This window comes from Silene latifolia, chromosome X (assembly GCF_048544455.1).
Source record: "Silene latifolia isolate original U9 population chromosome X, ASM4854445v1, whole genome shotgun sequence".
NCBI lineage: Eukaryota > Viridiplantae > Streptophyta > Magnoliopsida > Caryophyllales > Caryophyllaceae > Silene > Silene latifolia.
This window is the reverse complement of record NC_133537.1, coordinates 337,345,616-337,365,301: the sequence shown is the minus strand read 5'-3', so window position 1 is coordinate 337,365,301 and position 19,686 is coordinate 337,345,616. Positions and strand designations below refer to the sequence as shown.

The 19,686-nt window shown below is 37.4% G+C and overlaps 2 protein-coding genes across 4 annotated transcripts; one reads left to right on the top strand and one right to left on the bottom strand.

The window, feature by feature from the left end:
• The first annotated feature begins 1,043 nt into the window (after positions 1 to 1,043).
• Positions 1,044 to 10,441, top strand: LOC141619146 (kinesin-like protein KIN-13A). 2 transcript variants are annotated; one of them, XM_074436167.1, is made up of 14 exons: positions 1,044 to 1,383; positions 1,477 to 1,543; positions 1,635 to 1,880; positions 2,851 to 3,060; positions 4,358 to 4,567; positions 4,978 to 5,079; positions 5,247 to 5,324; positions 5,534 to 5,615; positions 6,424 to 6,586; positions 6,979 to 7,317; positions 8,084 to 8,302; positions 8,374 to 8,944; positions 9,095 to 9,160; positions 9,899 to 10,441. In XM_074436167.1, the coding sequence occupies exons 3-14, from the start codon at positions 1,698 to 1,700 to the stop codon at positions 10,079 to 10,081; spliced, it is 2,406 nt and encodes an 801-aa protein (XP_074292268.1). In that variant the 5' UTR covers positions 1,044 to 1,383; positions 1,477 to 1,543; positions 1,635 to 1,697; the 3' UTR covers positions 10,082 to 10,441. The 2 variants fall into 2 exon arrangements, with proteins under 2 accessions (XP_074292268.1, XP_074292267.1); XM_074436166.1 differs by having other exon boundaries at positions 1,084 to 1,383; positions 1,631 to 1,880.
• Positions 10,442 to 10,877: 436 nt separating this feature from the next.
• LOC141619149 (large ribosomal subunit protein eL22y-like) lies at positions 10,878 to 13,518 on the bottom strand. 2 transcript variants are annotated; one of them, XM_074436169.1, is made up of 3 exons: positions 13,404 to 13,518; positions 13,049 to 13,305; positions 10,878 to 11,161 (listed from the first exon to the last, which is right to left on the bottom strand). In XM_074436169.1, exons 2-3 carry the CDS (start codon positions 13,273 to 13,275, stop codon positions 11,017 to 11,019), a joined length of 372 nt encoding a protein of 123 aa, XP_074292270.1. In that variant the 5' UTR covers positions 13,276 to 13,305; positions 13,404 to 13,518; the 3' UTR covers positions 10,878 to 11,016. The 2 variants fall into 2 exon arrangements, with proteins under 2 accessions (XP_074292270.1, XP_074292271.1); XM_074436170.1 differs by having other exon boundaries at positions 13,049 to 13,297; positions 13,404 to 13,515.
• Between the last annotated feature and the right edge of the window lie 6,168 nt (positions 13,519 to 19,686).

The following is a 19,686-nucleotide window of genomic DNA, read 5'->3' as shown; positions in this document are numbered from 1 at the left end:
ATATTATATTTTTTTAGTGTAATGTTTTAGTAAATGTGCTCAAAAACTTTATATTAAAGCAGAACTCAAAAACTTTAAAATAAAACTCAGAAAATAAACAATAAGAGGTATGTATAGTCTATGAAATGGTGTTGGATAGATGAACGAGAATAAAAGAAGACGAAACTAGATTAATTTACAATAATGAGGAACGACACCGTCTTTGAAAATGGAAAACTTGCAATTCTTAGACGGAAAATTTTGGCTGTTATTTGAATTTACACCGTACTTTAAACTTTCATCCGATAAAAGTAAATATGAATTTTTCTTTCTACACCACCTTTAAGACGAATATTATTCGCATGCAAGACGGTCTTAAAAATAACGTTATTATAATCTTTCTCACATGATGAGTAGTTCTTTTACGTTACTTTATAATTTTTCTTTTTTTACTAGTGTGAGACGGTCTTCTAAAAAAATTATGACAGAAAAACAAATACTTGTTAAAAAGTATCTTAGAACCGTCTTAAGATTAAAAGGATCAAATCAGTAGGTGGATTATACATCTGATGTATTACCACCAATTCTATAGTTTCTGAGCATTATAATAAATTTTTTGAGTTTTGTTTAAAAAATTATGAGTTTTATTATAAAGTTTTTGAGCTTATTCACTTAAACATTAAGCTCTAAAAAATTACAATAAAACTCAAAAACATTACATATAAATTTAGTAAAATTTGAGTTTTGATGGAAAAAAAAAAGTAAAATCTAAATAAGCTCAAAAAATATATACATATACTCAAAAACAAATAAAGATTGAGATAATAAACTCAAAAAATATACATATATGCTCAAAAACAAAAAAGTTGGAGGTAGTACATCCGATGTATGTTCCTTTTTCTCAGGATCAAATATACCCCACTCGCATAATAGAACAAACATTTTGTTATTCTTTGATCCATATACATTCTTCAGTTGTCTTATCTTTAGTAATTGATCCATCTTAAAACTTAAGACGGGTATTACCGTCTTCAATAAAAATTGGTGAAAGTGATAATGCAAATAAATTGTGATTCAAAAAGAATAGCCGTTAATTACAAGCATAATAAAATTGAAGCAACGAGTATTTGTACTCCTCCATACAACAAAATAAACTGTATATAATAGTAACAGATTAACACGTGAAGCAACCTTGTATTTCACAGAGACGACGAAATAAGAGAGATATATAGATAACAATCACAATAATATTAATATTAATAATAATAATAATTCTTCTTCGCTATTTTCCTTCGCACGTTCTTCTCAATTTCGTACTACTTTTTATTTTGATTCATTAATCATCAATTCGTTTAATTTCAAGATCCATTTTTCAACTCCGATTCTCGCCATCATTTGATTCAGGTAATTTCAATTTCAATTTTTAATTTTAATTTTGATATTACTAATTTTTATCATTTTGTTTTCTGAAATCTGATTAATTTTTCCGCATTTTAGGGTTCTTAATTGATTCGCAATCGTGTTTGATGTTTTGCTTCGGATTCGATTGATTTCCGCGTAATCAGTGAGTAAATCGTTATTAATTAGTTAATAAATTAGTTAATTTGTGTTAATTTTGATGATTTTGATGAATGTATGTAATAATGTGAAGGTAGGATAAGATAGATCTTGAAAAGTTGGCGCCGCAACGTAGGTCACAGCGCCACGTGGGTGGTCAGATGCAACAGAGCAATGCCGCTGCCGCGGCGGCCGCTCTGTATGATCACCCTGGCGGTGGCGCTGGCGGTGGCGCTGGTGGAGATGCCGGTGATGCTGTTATGGCGCGTTGGCTTCAGTCTGCTGGATTGCAGCATTTGGCTTCTCCTTTGGGTTCTAACCAATTACCTAATATGCTCATGCAGGTATTTAAGTTTGATGCATTAATGATGCTTTTTCGAGGTTTATATGCATTGTGAATTGCTGTATTTGTCGTCTTGAATCTGTTATGGCGCGGTTTCGAGTTTGGTGAATTGGTGAATGTGATCTTGGTTGGTGAAAAGTAATTAGGAAGTTGTGTTTCTAGATGATTGTGAAATGTTCGGTTAGAATCTGTTGCAAACTGTCGTATTGCATCCTTTGTATGTTTTCGCGGATGTCTTGTGACTTGTGAGAGATGGTCTTAGTTCAGGAGAATGTGAGACAAGACATACAATAAACAGGGAGGGAAAATATGGAATGAAAATGGTAACTACCTATAAGATTATCATTAGAATGTCTCATATGAGAATTTGTGATTCGCAATTTATCTGCAATGAAATGTAGAATTTGCTATCTTTAATTTGTTATGACGTCCTTTTTCGAGTATTATGGTTTTGAGAATGTGGACAAGACATTAGACACACGATAAACTAAAAAGGAAGGGGGAAAGAATGGAATAAAAATGGTAACGTTATCATGGGACAGTCTCATATGAGAATTTGTGTTTTGCTATTTATCTGCAATGAAATTTAGAATTTGCTATCTTTAATTTTTTATGACGATCTTTTTCGAGTTTGATGGTTTTGAGAATGTGGGACAAGACATTAGACACGCGATAAACTAAAAAGGAAGGGGGAAAGAATGGAATAAAAATGGTAACGTTATCATGGGACAGTCATATGATAATTTGTGTTTTGCTATTTATCTGCAATGTGAAATGTGGCATTTGCTATCTTTGATTTGTTATGGTGATTTGTTTCGGGTTTGATGCTTTTGGGAATGTGATCTTGGTTGCTGGAAAACAATTGGGAAGCTTTGAGTGTGGGGAGTTTTGTTTCTAGATGATTGCGAAATGTTCAGTTTGAGTTTATTGCAGCTATCTTATTGCGTGCTTTGGTGAATTGTCTTGTGAAGGGTTATGGTCCACAGTCAACAGAGGAGAAACAAAGGCTTTTGAAACTAATGAGAAACCTTAATTTTAATGGGGAATCTGGTTCTGAGCCGTACACTCCAACAAGCCAAAGTGTTGCTGGGGAGGGTTTTTACTCACCTGAGTTCAGAGGGGATTTTGGAGCCGGGCTTTTGGATTTGCACGCTATGGATGATACTGAGCTTCTATCTGAGGTACTTCTCGTACAATGTGTATTTGGATTTATTTTACCAAATAGTTTCTCTCCGTGATCCCGATGCAATAAAATGGAAATCGTGTTCGATCAAAAGAACATGTTTAGCCTGCATTGTTATATCTTCCCTAGTGTGGGATGGTAAAACTGTGTCCTGATCAAAAGATGAATGTAGGAGAGATGAGTATGCTACCGTAGATGTGCGGTATCCAAAAAACGACAAGATCAATTGTTATTGGTTGCATTCGGCTTAATATTTTATTTATTTGATCGTATGTCCTCAGTTAGTTTATAATACTCCCTCCCATCCACATCAAAAGTAACACTTACCTTACTTGGTGCATCCAAACCAAGCTACCCATTCCTTTTTTGGTTAATTTTTTTTTACCAAAGACTCCTCATACACCCTCCTTATTTACATCCTATGCCATTGTGTTTTTATGACCCACGCACCCACGTTATTTGCCAGTGGACCTTCCTTAGTTGACACAATTACCCTTACCTTTTCCACTTTTCAGTAAAACTTGTGCCCAAGCCCATGTTACCTTTGGTACGGATGGGAGGGAGTAACATTTTGGATAGGAATTGGAACGTTGTTGATGAGGCGTGCAATTGTTATATGTCACTAGGTCGTGCAACGATCCAAATCTTTGCATGCATTTTCCAATCTGAATTGGATGCGTCTACTTGTCGCCTTTCTTATTAGGAATCTGGGAAAAAAGTTCGAAATAATTTTTAGGACGAAGCCTATGTATATGTTCCTGGGAGAATTATTTTAAATCTATGCAAAAGAATTTCAGGCTGAATTGAATGCATATGCTCCAATGCAAGTAAGTTCTTTGAAGGAGCTATATTTTGACTTTTGAGAGAGCTTTTTCCAAATATTTGCAAGAGTTTTCCTCACTTAATTGAGTGCTTCTGCTTTTCGCCTTTTTCCCCCCCTGTAAATAAGATATTTCCATTCAACTATGCAGACGAATGCAATTGCGTGATTCGGCTTACCACTTTGTTTAAATGTTATAGTGTAGTACATTCGTCCTAGTCATTTGTTTACCTTTGATTAGAATACCACTCTCAAAGAATAAAAAAAGGTAAACAAATGATTGGGGCGGAGGGAGTAACTTCCAGAAGACTTATATTTGAAACATGCACTCTTCATCCTTTGTGAATGGGCATGTGTGGGCTGTCACTTGAATTGGATGTGGAAGTATATTCTATTGTTGTCTCTTTGTAGTGAAAACATTGTTTTTGTGCCTTCTGTTTTTCCTTTTTACTCATATGTTGAACTTTTATTTCAGCATGTTATCTCCGACCCCTTTGAGCCGTCGCCTTTTATTCCTGGCTCGACAGCGTCGTTAGATGATGACAACAATGAAGAGACCTATGTCGTCAACACCAGAAAACAAAGAGGACAAGGGCCAGCTGATGCAGATGCTTCTAGTGGTTTAATGACTTTCGAGAAGGAGACCAGTTCAAAGGAAAATAATGTGGCCAAGATAAGAGTTGTTGTAAGTATTATCTAATGATAAGATAAATGAGTGAATCGTCATTCTTTTCCTAAAAAATATTCATTAGGTTTAGACGTTTAGTTAATATAACTTTTGAGGGAATGAGGCTTGATTAATCATAACAAGAACCAATTTGCCTTATAGAAACTCTTCAACAGTTTTTAGTAGGAATTCCCCTTCCATATTGAATATTTGCTGGCTAAGTATATTCTACTTTCTTGACTCCTTCTAGAAACTTAGTAATAATATTTTTTTATCGAATATTACATTTGGTTTATTGTTTTGGTTACCTTAAAATACTTGCATTTCATGTCATGTGATGATGATTCTATTTTATTCTTTGCTTTTAGTTGCATAATGTCTTTGCACATAAACTTGTTTACCTTGGCTTACGGAATGTGTTGTTCTAGGTTCGTAAGAGGCCTTTGAACAAGAAGGAGCTTGCAAGAAAGGAGGATGATATAGTCACTGTATATGATAATGCTTTGTCTATTCACGAACCCAAGCTGAAGGTATTTGCCATTCCTAAGTTGGCTTCACGGCATCTTTAACATACTTTTGATGAAGTACTTTATAGCATTCATCGATTCACTTTTTTAAAGAAAAAGCACAACACACAATTGTTTTGCCACTGAAGACTAAGTAATGATTGACTGACTTCAAAATTACCAAATGCAAGGTTGATTTAACAGCATATGTTGAAAAGCATGAGTTTTGTTTTGATGCCGTTCTGGATGAGCAAGTCTCAAATGATGAGGTAACTTTATTTTAGTACTTTTGAACTGTAGTCCATTCAAGCACATATTCATGCTATCATCACATATCATTTTCTGTAGTTCTATAGTTGTTTCTTTGTATTAATTTCTTCTACTAGCAGGCATATATATGTATGTTAGAGAACGAGGTCTGTACCCTTTTGTGCAGTTCTGTAGTTGTTTTCTGTGTGTTAACTTTTTCTACAACCAGGTGTATCGTGTCACAGTTGAGCCAATTATTCCATCGATATTTCAGCGCACAAAGGCGACTTGCTTTGCCTATGGTCAAACTGGTAAGTAGCTTTGCTTTATGGTATATTTCTGGTTTTGTTGATCAAAGAAAACGTAAAGTGTGCTTGATACACTCTAGGTTCTTGTTTAAGTAAGGGCCACTTGGTGTGTTTTCATCTTGGACATTACCCTTCAATCCTGTATGAACATGTTTTGATTATGTGCACCCTTATATATGGATTTTGCTTTCTTCTATATCAATGCACTTGCACTATAGGTCATTGTTAATTGAGATCATGGATGTAGTTTTGTTTACACCTCGCTGTATATTTACTAAACGTTTGACCACTTTACAATTCATTTGGAATTTAGATCGTTTGAAGGAATTTATTATTCTTAGATTTTCTTACGAATTTGATGTATTACAAGTGGGAGAGCTTTGAGTTTTTGCATTTTTTGGTTGTCATTGCATAAAGTTATGTGCTATTTAGTATTCATATTTAACATATATTGTACTACCTCCAGTCCGCACCGAAGTTCCCAAGCCCACAAATGTACCAGAGAATGTGAATCATGGGAACTGTATTTTAAGCGGAGGCAGTTCTTTGTAGTAGGGCATAAGCTAGGCCATTCATAGGCTATTTTATTTGATGTATAAGCTAGGCAGTGGCAAAACAGTGACCATGAAACCTTTACCTATTAGATCTCTCTTCATATATCATGTTAACAATTCCCAAAATTTGAAGTTATAATTTGCTTGTTTTCAGGCAGTGGCAAAACATTCACCATTAAACCGTTACCTATTAGCTCTCTTCGTATGTCATGTTAACGATTCCCAAAATATGTGAACTATAATTTTCTTGTTTTCAGGCAGTGGCAAAACATTCACCATGAAACCGTTACCTATTAGAGCTTCTGAAGATCTTGTAAGATTGTTGCACCATCCTGCATATCGTAATCAGAGATTCAAATTGTGGCTTAGCTACTTTGAGATTTATGGAGGCAAACTCTACGATCTCCTATCTGACAGAAAGTAAGATTCTTCTGCCATTTCTGTTCTTAATTCCCATTTAGGTATAGGGTGATTGAAATTTTCTGCGATTTCTGTATATCTGCTGTTAATGTTAGACAATGTTTATAGCATCTATTTTGTAGAGTCTGTAATTTGCTTGGGTCATATTTTTCTCTTTAATGAATGTGGTCTATTTAGCCTACGAAATGCCATGAGCTAAGAAAATTGAAAATTTGCTATATCAGTGATGAATTTTCCTGTGTACGGCATTCGATATACTCGGTTTGATAAAATCAGCTGTCACCGTTTATCAATGAAAGTTTTAAGTTGGAAGTTGGGTTAAATGAAATATTAGCTTGAGCACTTAATACATCAAACGAACTCAAGGAGAAAATCTCCATACATGGCTGCAGAAAACTTTGCATGAGAGAAGATGGTCGGCAGCAGGTTTGCATTGTTGGACTACAGGAATTCGAAGTTTCTGATGTGCAGATAGTACAAGAGTATATAGAGAAGGGGAATGCTTGTAGAAGTACGGGATCCACAGGTGCCAATGAGGAATCCTCAAGATCTCATGCTATCCTTCAGCTTGTTGTGAAGAAGCATAGTGAAATAATAAAGGACACCCGAAGAAACTCAAACAACGATGTAAATGAATCTAAGAATGGAAAGGTGATTGGAAAGATTTCCTTCATTGATTTAGCTGGAAGTGAGAGAGGTGCAGATACAACTGATAATGATCGGCAAACAAGGTGCTTTCATCAACTCTTTTTCCTCACTGGTCTCCCCCTTTCATAAAGGTATAATAAAATAGTGGTATGGTGTACTATGTAACTGAATAGGCAAGATACAGTACTTGGCAAAGAGTCCTTGTTATAATCAAATGGCAATCCATTGTGGATTTATGAACTTAAGAACCTCTTAAAACCTCTTTATAGCATCTCTGTATAGCAAGATGCTATAAAGAACTTATCCTCTTTTACTAGATTTATTATGACAAAAATTAAGCTTGCAGCTCATATCTCGAAGCCACCTTTGTTTGATCGCACCGGACACACCCAGACCCAGATTTTATCTCCAGAAAATTTATTGTAGTACCAGACCTACCAGGGCAGCTCATTATGTTAAAAACTGATTTAACTTATTGCGGCCACGTTGGATCGAATGTTTCTGAACCCGAAAAACACTACAAAGTTGCCACGCTGCATGGCGACTTTATAGTTTACTTTTTTTTGGAGTTTTGGAGAAGCGTGTTAGTACAAATGTCGCCAGGCGACAATGCGGATGTAGCCATGCTAGGTATGGATAAATGCGAGTTTCGTGGATCCCTATTCGATAAATATTTTTATAGACGATCCTACTAAACAAGTTCTTTTTTATCGAACACTAATTCAAAAAAAAAATTGAAAAACTGTGAACTTAAATGTAAAGGAAAATATTCCAGTGATGTATGTTTATTTCGTTGTCTACTTGTATGCTCCCTTTCCCTTATCTCTTATCGTGTTTGGTGTCATTCAGGATTGAGGGAGCTGAAATTAATAAAAGTCTCTTAGCTCTTAAGGAATGCATTCGTGCTCTTGACAACGACCAGCTTCATATTCCGTTTCGAGGGAGTAAACTCACTGAAGTACTTCGTGACTCCTTCGTTGGCAACTCAAAGACTGTCATGATCTCATGCATCTCTCCTAATGCAAATTCTTGTGAACATACCCTTAATACTTTGAGATATGCGGATAGGTAATCATTTGTTTGGAGAAGTTTATTCCAATAATCTATAAATGAGTTATTGACCTTGATAAGATCAACAGGGTAAAGAGTCTTTCCAAAAGCGGTAATACAAAGAAGGATACAGTGTTGGGTTCACTACCAATTGTAAATAAGGAATCTTCATCTGTATCATCTGCTCAAGTTGATGTGGAAGATGTGCAAGAATATTTTTCTGAAGGTGGTGCAGTCACTGCTAATAGAAGGGCTGTGACAAATGAAAAGATGTCTTATAACCCTTCATCTGATTTCGATAAGCCGAATGCTAGAGTTGTCAATGGAGCTGCTTCTGGATTAGAAAAGCAGAAAGTTGAGATAAAACGTTCTTATAGTGGTTCAACTCTCGAGAAAAAGTATGCATCATATTCCCAATCATCAGCTGATGGCGACGATAGCATGGACAAGGTATCTCCTCCTCGCAGAAAAATCTCAGGTAGGGATGAAAGAACGGAAAAGCTTGGAACGTGGCTGCAAAAGGAGGGTGGTGGACCTGACCCATCAACTATGACTCAGAAATCTCAAATTACAAGTTCTTCAAATGCGCGTAATGCAGCACCTAGGCATCATGTGCCTGAATCCTCCGCCAATGATGGAAATATAGACGCAATATTGGAGGTAGGTTTCTCATTATTGATCCCACGTAGGGAGATGTTTTCATGGTCTTGAAATTTGGTATTTTTTATTTTTATTTTTTTGGTGTCTTTACTCGTTTCAAAAGGTCAGCATGTCTGATTTTTTTTTTTTTTTTTTTTGCGATTTTGGTAGGAAGAAATAGCACTAATAGCTGCTCACCGGAAAGAGATAGAAGATACGATGGAGATTGTTCGTGAAGTAAGCAACTTTTATCCACAGATGTCTTATTATGTTTGTCATCCCAGTTTCTTAATTTATTAGATGGGACAATCTGATTGTGATATTCTATTTGAAATGCAAGCACTTGTTTCGACCAAATACAATCTGAATCTAGAAAGTCATGAACTACCATGAAGTACACACTCATACTCTTTGTTGCAGAATAGGTTATAAATTAGATGGCTATTTGTATCTAGCTTTAGAACCACAGCTTGGAAAATTTTCACTCTAGTACGTTCAGGTTCGGGCTAATTCTACTTTTATACCTCGAGATTCCGAAAAAGTCTACTGTAGTAGTATGGTGGGTTCTTCCTCGCTATGACCGACATTATAATGTAATTAAGTAAATTTTCCTCCTATGTAAATTGTGTTAAAATTCATCTTAATCACCACAGTGAAAACTACTCGAGTCCTTCGGACATCGCAATGAGAAATTTGTAGATCACAAGAGTTTTACTTTGTGAAACTTTATGCACCAAAAGTAATGGAATGAGCTTAGTTTGCAGTAGACGAATGTATCTGACCTTTGTTGCTACAACTTGTCTTATTCTCTGAGTGTGGTTGTTGTTTTACAAAGAATTACTATTGTGTGAATTTAGAGAATGCATTAAAGATTTAAACAAACAGTTCGCGTTAGTTTCTGTTGTACTCCGTATTAGCTTGGTAGATTTGTATTATGGTGGATGATTGAATTGGTTGTCATTTGTTTCATGACAGGAAATGAAATTGTTGGCTGAAGTTGATCAGCCAGGAAGTCTAATCGACAATTATGTGTCTCAGTTAAGCTTTGTGCTCTCACGAAAGGCAGCTGGGTTGGTTAGTTTACAGGCACGGCTAGCTAGATTCCAACATCGGCTAAAAGAGCAAGAGATTCTTAGCCGTAAAAGGTTTCCTCGCTAAACTGAATTGTGCCTCTTTTAACTAGCAGAATGACCAACATTGCTCGCAAGTGGGTTTGCGTGTCTAAGCTTTTGTGGAATGTGTGATCTATTTGTGGAATATTATTCTTGTAGTCAATTGTATTTGTTACGCTGGTGTGCGTCCTTTGTTCAGCGCATCAATTAGGTTGGTGTATGTTCGACTGAATTTTTTTAGGATGGAACTGCTTCTCAGGATATGTTTTAGAAAGGGAGCGCATAAGAAATGTCATCTTTCTTATGTTTGTATTTTTAGTTCATCTATAGTTTCATGTAATGAACATGGATCACATTGTTAGAGAATTTATTGATTGAACATCCCAGTTGACGGATTCTAACCATATGATTTGTTCTCGGTCCCAAAAGTTCATGGAAAATTCAGACGATCTTTTCTGGAAAGGGGTTGTTGCATTGGCGATAGTGTGTACACCCAGGTATTAGTTTCAAGCAATGAAGACCGATCACAATTACTCGGTTTCTTGAATACCTGAAAAACAGTTACTTTGCACTATCAAAATATCTTTTAAAATCATTTTCCTTTTATCGGAATATCTCATTAAAAGAGAGAAATTGCTGGGAAATTGAGAATCGGATTTTAAAATAACACGAGAACTTTTTTGCCTCCGTATGTGTAGGAGAGAAATCGGGGCTTTAATACCAAAGACAAAAGCCGGCACAAAAAATCAAACCAAGGATAACGGCTTCAGCAAAAATGACCGCAAAAATTCTTAACTTGCTGCATTTCAGAGACAACAATGCGTGATCGACTGGCACAGAACTAGTCCACCAAAAATACTATTACGAATATTTTGCCAGTGATTAAAAGTCGAACTCATACAATCTAAAATGAAACAAAAGCAAGATGTCTCAGGTAAAACACATATTGAAAGATCTGAAACAGACGTTGATTCTAAACATCTAATCTTCTTCCTCAGCCTCATTCTCGGCAATGTTGAAGTACCTTAGCTCATACACATTTCTGTCCTTGTTGGCAGCTATCACACGAAGCCAATCCCTCACATTGTGCTTCTTCAAATACTTCTTGGTCAAGTACTTCAAGTACCTGAAAAACAACACCAAGACCACTGGTAAATATGCAAAGTATAACGATTAACACCTGAAATTTTTAGCAAAAAGAACAGCCAGTAAAACCGGGAAAAAAAATACATACGGAACACAACAGTAAATCGCACTTTGAAATAACACTTGCTAATTTGAAATCGGAATCTATGCACATTGAACCTTATGAGTCATTGGTAGTGACTAATAGACACACATTTTAACATGAGAAAACGGAGGATCCATGGCTCCAACAAACCAAACAGAATGGTAAGAATCGATTAAGTTCAAAACCAGATTACAAGTCTTGAACCAAGAATTTAATGGAGGAGCCACAGACGACCAAGGATGATTGGATCACATATTAAACTACAAGCCCTTTTTTGAATCGGCACTAAACTCGTGGCAAGACTCAATTAACTAGTCACTTGGCATGTAATCTCGAACGAAAACAAATTAGTAGAAGCATGGTATCCCAGCAATATTAATAAGATGTTCCCCTTTTCCACACAAACAGGTTATAAGAAAGAAACTAAGAAAATGGTGACTTTCATTCCTACTTTCAATCCTGAGACGGTGCAAAGGTATGTAGTTAATTATAACCCTCCTACAGTACAGTCTGACCATTGATTCAGAGGTTCTTTCGTATGACCGTTTGTACAATACAAAACAAATTTTACTTATACAAAGTATTAGTTTATACAAATCATTTAATGATATCAATAAATACGGTGCACACGTTTATTAGACTATGTTGTTGAAATATCTATCTAATCTAATCATGGGTACATACCCATAATGGACAAGATTGCAAGCCAAAGCATGGAAGATAAAGTTCAAGTATAGCCACTAGCAAAGCATTACACATTTAGCTAGCAAGCCGTATATTCGTAAGCATAGAGAACCAAGTAAATTTAGCCAACATCTCTGTCCCATTCAATAGCATTGTGTCGGGGATATTCTCCATCCCGATCAACATACCCTGAACACTATTTTAGAGGGACTAAGGCGGTGACAGTGAATATACCATAAGTCGTATATACACCAAATCCTATACTATATTAAAGAGAGACGGAATTCTAAACATTCCTTAAATTTAAGGAGTCCGTGAAAAAGGGGTAAACAAAACAATCCATGTATATAAACCAGCTTGAAACAACTGATATGCGAGGTCTGATTCATGATTTTTATAGCACGACAGAAAAACCCTCGAAAACGTTAATCCTATTACTTAGTATTTTCCCAAACAACAAAGAATTGAGAGACCGTCTTACTAAGCTATTCAGATAACTCATTTCTTTTGAAACATTACGTTACCAGCGTGAAACCATTATCGGGAATCATAGATGGACTCTCACTAAGTTATGATATACTCCGTAATTCATTTCCCACACGGCACTGTGTTTGTCATAGCTGCTTACATCTAAATGTGGAGCTATCCTCAACTAAATTTATCGCTAAATTTATCGTGAGACCGTCTCTCGAGAGACTTCATGCAAAAGATGGCAAAACAAACTACGGAGTAGCACAACAGCAATATACTAAATCCCAGAACACATACAAACTCAAAACCCTAAAACATCTAAAATCAATAGAATCAACAGCAAAATACTGAATCCCAGAACACATCCAAACTCAAAACCCTAAAACATCGAAAATCAATACAATCAACAAATCAAACTCGAAAATTCCACTAACCCACAACACATTTCATCAATAAAAACAAAGCCCAAAGACCTACATCATATAAAACCAATTATTTCGAAAAACTCGCATCACATTTCATCAATCTAACAAAACCCTAATTACCAAATAACACAGTTCCTAAATCAAAACTAAACCCTAATACCAAAATCATAAGAAATTAATAAAATCGAAGTCAGAATCGAACCTTTTGGAGAAATTGGAATCAGAAGTGACAGTAATCTTGTTCTTTTCACGAGAAACAGTAACAGAATCACCCAAATTACCAGCTTTACCACCAACTTTAATACGTTCTTGAAGAAATTTCTCAAGTGAAGCAATATCCATGATCTTATCTTCAACTGGTTTAGTGCAATCAATTGTAAATGTTGCACCTTTCTTCTTACCACCCTTTGTTGCTGCTGCTTTGCTCATTTTTCCCCCTTTTTGATTGATCCTGCAAATCTAAGATTGAAGTTAATTAGGGTTAGTAGATTAGATGAGAAAATGGATGATTGAAAATGGGTTATTGAGAAATTGGGGAGAGAGAAAGAGGGATTTACCTGATTGAAGAAATTAGGGTTGGTATGACGGCAGGAAATGGGAGATTGGGGGTTTAGGGTTTTATTTATGTGGTCAAATTTTTTAGGGTTTTTTTTGTTATTGATGTGTGTGGATTGTGGTAGTTTTGAGATGATGATTATGGGCTTAAGTTAAGGCCTTCATGTGAAAGTTTGAGAATTTTATGATCTTGTGTCAAGACTCAAGACTCGAGTATCAAGTTATCAACCCATTTGTGTCTTGATATGAAGTTCTAAATTATCGAAAACGTCTTAATCTAGTGATTTAAAACATATGTGTCGTACTGTCGTAGCAATGTGTAATGACAATCAACGGGTTAGAGCTCCGCCTCTTTCATGATCTCTTGTCCAAAACTATTCTCGGTTCTGATAAAGATTTTGTCAGTACCAATATCAGTATGTGTTCGGAATTCCATTAAGGAAATTCGAAATTTTCTTGTAATCTATCCCTACTAGTATGTTAGTTACAGGCTAGGACTCTCTTCTTCTTTATTTTCGTTATTTAATATAATTGGTTTATTGTTGTCAAAAAAAAAAAAAAAAAAAAAAAAAAAAAAAAAAAACATACGTGTCGTGATGATTGGTAATAGGTTAGAGTAAGATTATTGGTAGTTACAAGATTTTGGTAAGACTACCAATAATCTACCAAAGTTTTAACAAACTTTTAAGTTGAGACATGGATATCCGATACTCAACTTAAGATTTTGGGGGAATCTTGACCTCGCTTTTAAAGGAAATTATCCAATGAGTGTATCTCATGTGTCATTTATTTTTGTTCTTTTTTTTTAAGTTTCTAAAAAGAAGTAGTGAAATGAAAAAGTAGAGTTTGAGGTGATTCTGAACAATAAAAAATAATAAAAGTTTTTTGAAAGCTGATGTGGCAGTCTTAAAACTTTAGTTAGTCTTAACAATAATCATATCCTTATGATTTTGAATTCTATTTCGGGCCTAGATCTGGCAGATGGCTCAACTGGATTAGGTTCGGGTTGAGTTAGATTGTGTCGGGTCGGTTTTGGGTTTACAAGAATTTAGATCAGATCGGGCCGAGTTGGGTCATTTTTTATTTGGGTCATTTCTGATTATATTATTAACAAGTTTTTTTACTGTTCCGGGTGTAATTTCGGAGCAGGATTTGTTACCACGTAAGCTTGTAGAATGATGACTTTGCTTGACTCTTCCTTTCGGCCTCTCCTGAAACAATGAACAAACTGAGGGCTCGGCTTGGTACCGAGCGAACTCACTCCGACGCTCAAATCAGTAAACTTAAAAGGGATTAAGTTGTGTGTTACTTGGCACAAAGTATATTGTAGAGAGATAAGGGAGTTTATACCAGATTAGTGTGTTTAACTGATTATTTTCGGATCCTTTCCTCAATGAGGGTTGAGGAGTATTTATAAACTTTCACCTTTTGTCACGTAGTGGCTAGCAGGTGGAAAGATTGTTCTACCCTCGGCCGGGGGACCCATGGCAGGCCGGCGGGCCCTGTTGACTCCATGCCGAGAGGTCTTGGATGTGAGTACGCGGATGTGTATCCCGGCTGGCTAGTTGCCTAGCCGAGACCCAAGTGACAGGCCGACCGGTCTGCGTCGGTTAGGTCATCCCAAGGTGTTGACTTCTTGTGGATATCTTTGACCTTGCTCAATATGTTGACTCGGTCGGCGGTGCGAATATGCCCCATCAATTTGCCCTCGCGTAGTCTATGCCGTGGTATGGACCTTCGATGAGTGTTGAGCGTATTCTCGCGTAAGTAAAAATTTCTTCCCCGCTTCTTCTTTCTCGGCTTGGTTACTCGCTCGGGCCGTATCGTGTCCCCCCACCACATGGATGTGTAAAGGGCATCAAATGTGGAAAAGAAAATGGCGCCGGCCGAGACCGAGGTTGTGAGTGCTGTGTGCTTTTGATTGCCCCACCGGTCTTTGCCAAGCTCGGTTGAACAATGGGCCGTTTGGCAAGTAGATTCCAAGGATCGTGTTGAAGAAGATACGTCGATTGGCATTCTGTCAAGGAGCGTGTTGAAGAAGTTTTGTAACTGTTTGTCGATTGACATTCCATGGCTGCATGCTTGACACGTGGCTCGGCGTTGATTGGTTGACGCTTCATGGGCTTTGCCCTGATTGGTCCGTTTCATGGGCTTTGCTCTATAAATAGAGCAGTTAGCCCCTGATTTTGGCCGCCAAAAATTCACTTTCTCAAAAAAAAATTTCTTCTCTCTAGCCTTCTTTGACGAAACTTCTCTCTAGTCTTCAAAGCGTTACTCGGCGTAACACTTTTCCAAGGTAAACAAACAAATTTTTCAACTTTTATTTATTAAGTATTTGTTGTCATGTCTTCTACTGATGCTGGACCTAGTAATCCTGCGCCGGGGGGCTCCCCGTCGCGCCCTGATGAAGAGGAGGCACTGGTTGTCACCCCGTTAACCGTTGGGGGTCCCAAGCCGCTTTCTCCTGAGATTGATCCAAAATATTTGGAGGATTTCGAGGATGATGGTGATGATGTTGATGATGACGGTGATGATGGTGATGATGAGGAAAGGACTCATTCCGATGAAGAGAGGCCGCACCTCTTGGATCACGGCGACGCCTGTAAGATCGGTCCTGATCGTGCTTGGACGAACAAGTTCGCCAGTTGTTCTGGTTCTGAACTTTTTGAACATCATTTCTCCTTCGGCATGGAGTATAAGATTGTTATTCCTAAAGAGGGTCAGGCCGTCTGTTGCCCTCCCCCGGGTTGTATCGGCGTATATATCAGACACCTGGAGTATGGGCTTCGGTTTCCTCTGAATGACTACGTCGTTGCCATTATTAAAGCGATGAACGTCGCCGTGACCCAACTGCATCCGTTGGCCATCAGGACGATTATTGGTTTTGTATGGTTGTGTCTTTTCAAAGGGGAGGCCCCAACGGTGATCCTCTTCCGCCGGCTCCACCATCTCAAACCAACTACCCTAGGCGGCCATGGATGGTATAGCATACAAACCGAGCCGGGCTTTGTCACCGTGACCAAGCTGACGTCTTGCAAGGACCGGAGGGGGCGGTGGGTGTACGTTGAGGTTCCTGGAGGATTATCCGCCGCCTCGGTCCTTCCGAATCACGTCAATTTGCGGTGCGAGAAAAGGAAGCATGATAAATACGTCTCCCGGAGTAAGCTTAAGATGGATGCCAACAGGGTCCCTCTTAATGAGGACGAAAAACGGGCAATGAGGTCATTTGAGGCCGAGAGGGATGGGACGCCGAAGGGATGGATGCCCCGACGCGGATCGTTCTTCGGATGAGTCGCTCTGCCACGTCGGCCTCATACCGGCCCTCGAACGGGGTGAGTGGGGTCGGTGTGAGGCCCATCTTTGCTTTTTATGCTTCGTTTTTGAACTTGTGTCATTTCTTTTGCTTAACTCTGCTTTGTCTCTTTTGCGATCGATTTGGCCCTAATCCCGTCACGAGACCCTCAAGAGGTTAGGACTTGACAAGGACGGGAAAGTTGTTGATTTGTATCCTAAGGCCGCGACACGTGATCGCAGACCGCCCCAAACGACCTTATGGATCGGCGGTTGAAGGTTTTGGATGCGGGGCGGCTCGAGAGGAAGATCGCTGGTAACGTGTCGCGCCGAAAGCCAAGAGCAACGTCTACGGCGGCGACGGCGTCAACTTCGATTCAACCTTTAATCCTGCGCAGGTCAAAAGGAGAAGGTGGTGGTCGTTGTTGATGTCGATGAGGAGGTCACCGTTGCGGAAGAATCTCCTCTTCTACGTAAGAGAAAAAGAGACAGCGTCTGCTTTGCCGCTTGCCATCGCTAATGAGGCCGGCAAAGAAATGGGTCCTCCAACCAAGAAGGCCAAGCCTGGTACAGATCTAACCCGTGGCTCAGATTTAGCTGGTTCATTAGGCGTTCCTGATGACAGGCTCTCTGGTATGTCAATAAATGTTGACATGGATGCTTTGTCCGAATTTTTTGTAGATCAACCGCCGTCGTCTACCGGTCCCTCTGAATGGCTATTAGAGAAGCGGCCTGTGCAGACGGGTGATAAGAATGTTGCCGTCGTCTCCTCCTCCCCGAAGCCTTCCCCCGCCCAGATTAAGAAGATGCTGGCGAAGTGGGCTGACGTGGCCGGTGCTCACATTATGGAACAAGAAAAGGCTATCAAAATATAGTAAGTTTGCAACCATAAAACATTGGGGATTTGGGGTTGGGTCATATTGATTCGGGTCTAGAGGTGGTTTGAAAGCCGGTGACTTCAACTCACCTCTATCATCCGAAATGATGAAATAGGTTGGTCTTATCCAAGAAGATCAATCTAGTTTTCTTACCTAAAAAAAAAGAAAAAAAAACGATTCTGGTCAATTTGGATTATTACATGTTAATATGTTATGATTGGTCCTCGATTCAAAATTCGGGTCGGGTACATGTCGAATTATTCGGATTGGGATACATGTAAACTTGAAAATGAAATTGGATTCGACATATAAGAGAAATTGTTTTTCTTAAAAAAAAAAAGTTGTAGACTTGTAATAAAAATATCATTGTAGAAATTCTTCATGCAACTTCAGCCTTAAGGATTAAGGAACTTGTGTATGTTATACAGTTGTACTTCTATGTAATTCACTTCTTATATTTGTGGTGATTCAATAATTCACATTTTCATGCAATTTTTCAAAGTAATCTTACTATCCTAAAAAGGAACAATGAACAGAAGTCACAACAACCATTTACTTCATGAATCATGAGATAAAGTTTGTGTATTATATCTGCCAAAACCAAAGAAAATTAGATTAATTAATTAATAAGATGCTTAAACATGATGGTGACCTTATACTTTATAGTAGGAAGATTCAACTACTCTATTGTGGACTTATCATACTTATTTCTTTGATTTATGATGTAGGTGTTCAACAGTGACATTGGAGCACTTGAGTTTTCATAAATGTTGAATGGGTTGAGTTCAGGTCGAGACATCGAGAAAAAGGAATATATATCAGATGTACTATCTCAGATTCTATTTGTTTTTGAGTACATGTGTATTTTTTCTGAGGTTATTACCTTAAACTTTATTTGTTTTTGAGCATATGTGTATTTTTTCTGAGCTTATTTAAGTTTATAAGTTACATTTTAATTTTTTTTTTCCGTCAAAACTTAAATTTAACTAAGCTTATATGTAATATTTTTTTAGTTTTATTGTAATTTCTTGAGCTTAATATTTAAGTGAATGAACACAAAAAACTTTTTTTTTATCCGCATTCAGTGGTGGAGCGAGGAGGGATATTGGCTTTACCCGTTGAAAAATGAAAAATCCAAAATTTTTAGTTAAATTTTCGAGTTTTTTTTAACTTTACATTATGGCGCGGTATTACTCTTTCATTTCTTCTTCCAACTTTTCGGTCTTCCCATTCATTCCCTATGGGAAATTCTGGATAATGTTTGTTACCCGGAAATTTTCACTTCTTACCCAGGCCCGGAAAAAGGAGGTCAACTAACTCCTTCCACCGAACAAATTCCCTAGGACTGCTATAACTCGCATGATATAGACCACGTCGGGGATATTCGGGTTCGAAGGACCAAGACCGCCTCCGACAGAAAGAGGCGGTCAGGGTGTCCCTCTAAGTGGGGTGTCGCCTCCTACTTTATCGGTCGTTGAAATTTTCCGCCCTCCTAAGTCGTAACAACAAATTCTGGCTCCGCCACCGCTTTGCGTTTATCTAATTTTGTGACTGGAATTTAACATTTGGATTCCAAGACAAATAGAAAGAGCAATAGGTCCATTAGGTTTAACAAAATTGGGATATGATTTTTCCTACACACTTTTTCATTACTTTACCTATTTTCACCTTATTCCTTGGAACATTACCAACTAAATAGTTTGTTACCATAATTATTTTGCAACCATATTGTTAACAAAAGTGTCACATTCATTTTTGTTGACATTATTACCTACTTTATGATAACCTTATTGATTTCGATAACTAATCCGACTCAAATTCGTAAATAAAGACGTTCCTTATCGACTTACTTGTGGAAAACTATCGAACGCCATGTCCAAAAAATGATGTAGGACATTTAATGGCCAAACATCACATACATTTCTTCATTTGATCATATAATAAAAGAATTTTCCTTAAATGTATATAACTATTTCAAAATATATAATTAATTACCATTTTTGCCCTATTTATCTCCTAATTAGTAAATTAGCTACAAAAGCCATGTTTGAATTTAAGAAACTCGTCTACAATTTGTTAAAGACAACTACAAAGATGAATTTATCTAACTAATATA